Below are 5,761 nucleotides of genomic sequence, written 5' to 3'. Positions count from 1 at the left end.
ATCCGCATCTCTTTGTGTTACCATTCGCATCCACAACCCTTGAAAGATTGAGTTCCGATTCATCTTTGCAAGGATCTATCCAATATCATCCAGAGTTCATCCTAGGGTCGTGTTAAGTGGTATCAGAGCAGCTCTGGATAGGGAAGTTTCGATCTTTTGTTGTTTTTCAATTAGAACCCTTCGGCTCCTTTTGAATCCATCGATTGATCTGAGTTCTTTGTTGTGTTATTTCGTTAGATCTAATCATATTCTATCTATTGCTGTTGTTTTTGAATCAAATCCTGTTAGATCTAAGTGATTTCATTATATTTGATCTTGATCTGATTCGATTTCGTGTGTTGAAAGTTATAGAAAAGTTTGATCTGTTCAAATCGTGTTTCTTAGATCGCAAGTTTACTCTTTTGATCAAATCGTTTCTTTTTTTTTAAATTTTTCTGGAACATCTTACTTGTTGATTGTTTCCTTTTGTCTCAGGTACCAATGGTGAATGAGTCAGATGAGGAGGCGGAGCTTGTGAGACAGAGTAGAGTTCTAAGAGAGGAGATGACGGAGCAGTTAAAGCAAACCCTAATCACTGCCGTGGCTGATATGATCAAAACGAGTATCACGGGTCTTCGTGATGAGTTGAGACAAGAGCTGAGACAAGCTACTGGTCAGGGCCATAGTAATGAGGTTAGGAGAGAAAGAAGAGATCAGAGTCCACAGAATCACTCTGAACCAAGGAGAGATCGTAGAGAGCATGCTGAATCTCATGAGACCGATCACTACTATGAGCGTCACCGATCTGAACTCAGTGGGTCGTCTTCATCTAGAGGCAGTAGAAGAAGGCAGAGGCGTGATCATGATGAGAGGAGGAACCAGAGAGATGATTTCAATGGATTAAAGATCAAAATCCCTCCTTTCCATGGCAAAGTTGATCCGGATGCTTATCTCGAGTGGGAGAAGAAGATCGAGTTAGTTTTCAACTGCAAACATTACAGCAATACTCAGAGAATCCAGATTGCAGCTACTGAGTTCCATGACTATGCTCTAAGTTGGTGGGATCAGTTGGTAACTAGTAGAAGAATCAACCAGGAGTATCCAGTTGAATCGTGGCAAGAGATGAAGTCTCTTATGCGCAAGAGGTTTGTACCTAACCATTACCACAGAGATCTTCATCAAAAGCTAAGAAGACTCACGCAAGGCTCCAAGACTGTTGAGGAGTACTATCAAGAGCTAGAGTTGCTGATGTTAAGGGCCAGTATTTCAGAAGACAGAGAAGCAACTATGGCAAGGTTCCTTGGAGGTCTAAACCGTGAGATACAAGATAATGTTGAGATGCAACACTATGTGGAGATAGAAGAAATGCTGCATAAGGCCATCTTGGTAGAGCAACAGCTTAAGAGGAAGGGTCATTCCCGTGGTAGCTATGGATCAACACGATTCCAACACTCCAAAGAAGATAAGCCTAGCTTTCAGAAGGAGAATAAACCTCAGCCTAAAGAAGAGTCCAAACCTATCAGCATCTACGACAAAGCTAAAGGGAAAGTTGAAGCATCTAGTTCAAGAGCCAGAGATGTCAAGTGCTTTAAGTGCCAGGGTCGTGGTCACTATGCCAATGAATGCACCAACAAAAGGGTGATGGTACTACTTGACAATGGCGAGTATGAGTCAGCAGCTGAAGAAGAGCAAACAGAGGATAAGTCTGATGAAGAGCATGAAGAAGAACCGGTTCACGGAAGGTTGCTGGTGGCAAGAAGAAACCTTAGTCTCCAAACTAAGACCGAAGAGCTTGAGCAAAGAAAGAACCTATTTTACACACGGTGCTTGGTACAAGGGAAGGTTTGCAGCCTCATAGTTGATGGTGGTAGTTGTGTCAACATTGCGAGTGAAACCATGGTGCAAAAGCTTGGATTGCAGGTCCAGAAACACCCAAAACCTTATAGACTCCAATGGCTTAATGATGAAGGCGAGATGAGGGTTTCTACTCAGGTTTTAGTTCCTTTATCCATTGGAAAGTATGAGGATGAAATCATGTGTGACATCTTGCCTATGGAAGCAAGTCACATACTGCTGGGAAGGCCTTGGCAATATGATAGACGCGTTAACCATGATGGCTTTACCAATAAGCATTCTTTTGAGTTCAAAGGCCGAAAGACAGTACTGGTTCCTTTGTCTCCAAAGGAGGTTCACCAAGATCAGCTACAACTTCAGAAGAAAAAGGAGGATAATCTTAAGTCCACTCAAACCGAGCCACAACACAACTTCTATGCCAAAACTGGTGATATCAAAAGATCTCTTCACTCTAATCAAACTGTTCTTTTGTTCATTTATAAAGAGTCTCTCTTGAATCTAACAAATGTTACACCGGTATACCCGAGTGAGATGAAGTCTCTTTTGCAGGAATATGATGATGTGTTTCCAGATGATAATCCTGTAGGTTTACCACCTATACGAGGGATTGAACACCAGATTGACTTTGTTCCTGGATCCACACTTCCTAATAGACCTGCTTACAGAACCAATCCGGTTGAAACCAAAGAGCTCCAAAGACAAGTAGATGAGCTAATGGAGAAAGGTCACATCCGTGAAAGTATGAGTCCTTGTGCTGTGCCAGTCTTACTTGTGCCCAAGAAAGATGGAAGCTGGCGCATGTGTGTTGATTGTAGAGCAATCAACAATATCACGGTGAAGTATCGACATCCTATCCCTAGACTTGATGATATGCTTGATGAATTGCATGGTTCTAGCATCTTTTCTAAGATTGATTTGAAAAGTGGCTATCATCAGATTAGGATGCAAGAAGGTGATGAATGGAAAACTGCATTTAAAACTAAGCATGGTTTATATGAGTGGTTAGTCATGCCATTCGGATTGACAAATGCACCTAGTACATTCATGAGATTGATGAATCATGTGCTTAGATCATTCATAGGCTCATTTGTTGTAGTTTACTTTGATGATATTCTTGTTTACAGCAAAAGCTTAGAAGAGCATATAGTTCATCTTAGGTCTGTTCTTGATGTGTTGAGAAAAGAAAAGCTTTTTGCTAACCTTCAGAAATGCACTTTTTGTACGGATAACTTGGTCTTTCTAGGCTTTGTTGTGAGTGCAGATGGAGTTAAGGTTGACCAGGAGAAAGTAAGAGCAATACAAGAATGGCCAATCCCTAAGTCAATCAGTGAGGTCCGGAGTTTCCATGGCCTTGCTGGTTTCTACAGAAGATTTGTGAGGGATTTCAGTACTATTGCAGCTCCACTAACCGAAATCATCAAGAAAGACGTGGGCTTTAAGTGGGGAGAAGCACAAGCAGCTGCCTTTCAATGCCTAAAAGAGAAGCTTACTAATTCCCCTCTTCTTATACTTCCAGATTTTAATAAAACCTTTGAAATCGAATGTGATGCTTCCGGTATAGGTATTGGTGCTGTCTTGATGCAGGATAAGAGACCCATAGCTTACTTCAGTGAGAAGCTTGGAGGAGCTACACTCAACTATGCAACGTATGACAAGGAACTCTATGCGCTTGTGAGAGCTTTGCAGACTTGGCAACACTACCTCTGGCCTAAGGAGTTTGTGATACACACGGATCATGAATCTCTTAAGTACTTAAAGGGCCAAAGCAAGCTCAGCAAAAGACACGCCAGATGGGTTGAGTTCATAGAAACATTTCCTTATGTCATCAAATACAAACAAGGTAAAGAAAATGTTGTTGCTGATGCTCTCTCTCGAAGGTATGTTCTCTTAAACACTCTAGATGCTAAGCTCTTAGGATTTGAGCAATTCAAAGAAATGTATGAAACTGATCCTGACTTTAAAGAGGCTTATCTATCTTGTGAAAAGGTTGCTAAAGGTCACTACTTTAGGCATGAAGGATATTTGTTTTATGATAACCGCCTATGTGTGCCTAATTGTTCTATGAGGGAGTTGTTTACCAGGGAAGCTCACGGAGGAAACTTGATGGGACACTTTGGCATTGCCAAGACTCGTAAGGTTTTGCAGGATCACTTCTTTTGGCCACACATGAAGAAAGACGTGGAGAAGATATGTCAAAGATGTGCAACTTGCAAACAAGCTAAGTCCAAATTGCAATCTCAGGGTTTGTATACTCCTCTTCCTATTCCTTATCACCCGTGGAATGACATTTCTATGGATTTCATTATTGGATTGCCTAGAACTAAAACTGGAAAAGATTCTATCTTTGTTGTTGTTGATAGATTCTCTAAGATGGCACATTTCATAGCTTGTCATAAAACTGATGATGCATTGCATGTTTCTAATCTGTTCTTTAAGGAGATAGTTCGTTTGCATGGCATGCCTAAGACCATTGTTTCAGATAGAGATACTAAGTTCCTTAGTTACTTTTGGAAAACCTTGTGGTCTAAGCTAGGAACTAAGTTGTTGTTTTCTACTACATGTCATCCGCAAACTGATGGTCAAACTGAAGTAGTGAATAGAACACTAGGTGCTCTCTTGCGTGCATTCATCAAAAAGAATTTGAAATCTTGGGAAGAACATTTACCTCATTGTGAATTTGCATACAATCATGCTGTGCATTCTGCTTCCAAATTTTCACCATTTGAAATTGTTTATGGGTTCAATCCCACTTCTCCTTTGGATCTAATGCCTTTACCTGAGTGTGCTAGAGTCAGTTTTGATGGAAAAAGAAAGGCCGAGATGGTGCAGGAGATTCATAAGCAAGCACGCCACAACATTGAAGAGAAAACCAAGTTGTATGCTAAACATGCCAACAAGGGCAGACGTGAGATGATCTTTGAAGAAGGAGATCTTGTTTGGGTGCATCTCAGGAAAGAAAGATTTCCAAACGAAAGGAAGTCTAAGCTAATGCCAAGGATTGATGGACCATTTGAGATCGTGAAGAAGCTTAGCAACAATGCCTACAAGCTTGATCTAAAGGGAAGGTATGACGTGAGTAATAGCTTTAATGTTGCTGATTTGGTTCCTTTTATTGCAGATGATCCAGATTTGAGGACAAATCCTTTTCAAGAGGGAGGGAATGATATGATTCCAGATCATGTCAAGAAGAACAAGGACCAACCAGCTGAAGAAGAAGTTGCCTTAGACCTTTCTAAAGGTCCCATGACTCGTGCAAGATCAAAGAAGCTCAAGGAAGCTATTGGAGGCTTAATCAGAAAGTCTTTGAAGAAAGAAAGTCTTGAAGGAAGCTTGATACTTCAAGACCCACTCATCACCATTCAAGTCATCATACCATCAAGCTGAGTATCATCTAGGCTAGCAAGAGAAGTGTGCTCTTTTCCTGTCTTAGTTTTTGTCCCATTGGGTTTTGCTAAGATAGGTTTTTAACGAGGCCTTGTCTTGCTATTTCAAATCACCTAGTATGATACTCTCGGACCAGATCACATTAGGATCTTATTATATCTTTAGACTATGCTTTTTATTTTTCGTTACACAAGTCAAAGGGAGCGTGTTCCTTTATGACTCTATGTTGTTTACGAGACCTTGTGCATGTACAAGGATCTCTCTTTATATTCTGGTCGAGCAAGTCTAATAAGATCATCATCTTTTATCTAAAAACCCTTCTCTTCTCTTGTCGCTATCAACGAGAGTTGAGAGTTCTGGTGTGTTGTATCCAGAGTCTAAGGACTTCTCCTTTAGTGTGTCATATCTAAGAGAGTTGTCTAGGAGTATCAAAGAGCCATCCGCATCTCTTTGTGTTACCATTCGCATCCACAACCCTTGAAAGATTTGAGTTCCGATTCATCTTTGCAAGGATCTATCCAATATCATCCAGAGTTCATCCTAG

The 5,761-nt window shown here is 40.8% G+C and overlaps 1 protein-coding gene across 1 annotated transcript; it reads left to right on the top strand.

Annotated features, from left to right (window-relative positions):
* Nucleotides 1-480: 480 nt before the first annotated feature.
* Nucleotides 481-2,968, top strand: LOC130505341 (uncharacterized). The gene is made up of 5 exons (XM_056999936.1): nucleotides 481-652; nucleotides 815-1,050; nucleotides 1,165-2,260; nucleotides 2,420-2,572; nucleotides 2,958-2,968. Exons 1-5 carry the CDS (start codon nucleotides 481-483, stop codon nucleotides 2,966-2,968), a joined length of 1,668 nt encoding a protein of 555 aa, XP_056855916.1.
* The last annotated feature ends 2,793 nt before the right edge of the window (nucleotides 2,969-5,761 follow it).

Source organism: Raphanus sativus, unplaced genomic scaffold, assembly GCF_000801105.2.
Source record: "Raphanus sativus cultivar WK10039 unplaced genomic scaffold, ASM80110v3 Scaffold2188, whole genome shotgun sequence".
In the NCBI taxonomy this organism is placed as follows: domain Eukaryota; kingdom Viridiplantae; phylum Streptophyta; class Magnoliopsida; order Brassicales; family Brassicaceae; genus Raphanus; species Raphanus sativus.
The sequence above is the reverse complement of the archived record's forward strand: the minus strand, read 5'-3'. Positions and strand labels throughout refer to the sequence as shown.

Coding starts and splice junctions, on each gene's coding strand:
- LOC130505341 (XM_056999936.1), top strand. CDS start 481: ATGGTGAATGAGTCAGATGAGGAGGCGGAGCTTGTGAGACAGAGTAGA. Junction 653..814: donor AGAGCTGAGACAAGCTACTG/GTCAGGGCCATA, acceptor CTTCATCTAGAG/GCAGTAGAAGAAGGCAGAGG. Junction 2,261..2,419: donor CAACTTCTATGCCAAAACTG/GTGATATCAAAA, acceptor ATAATCCTGTAG/GTTTACCACCTATACGAGGG.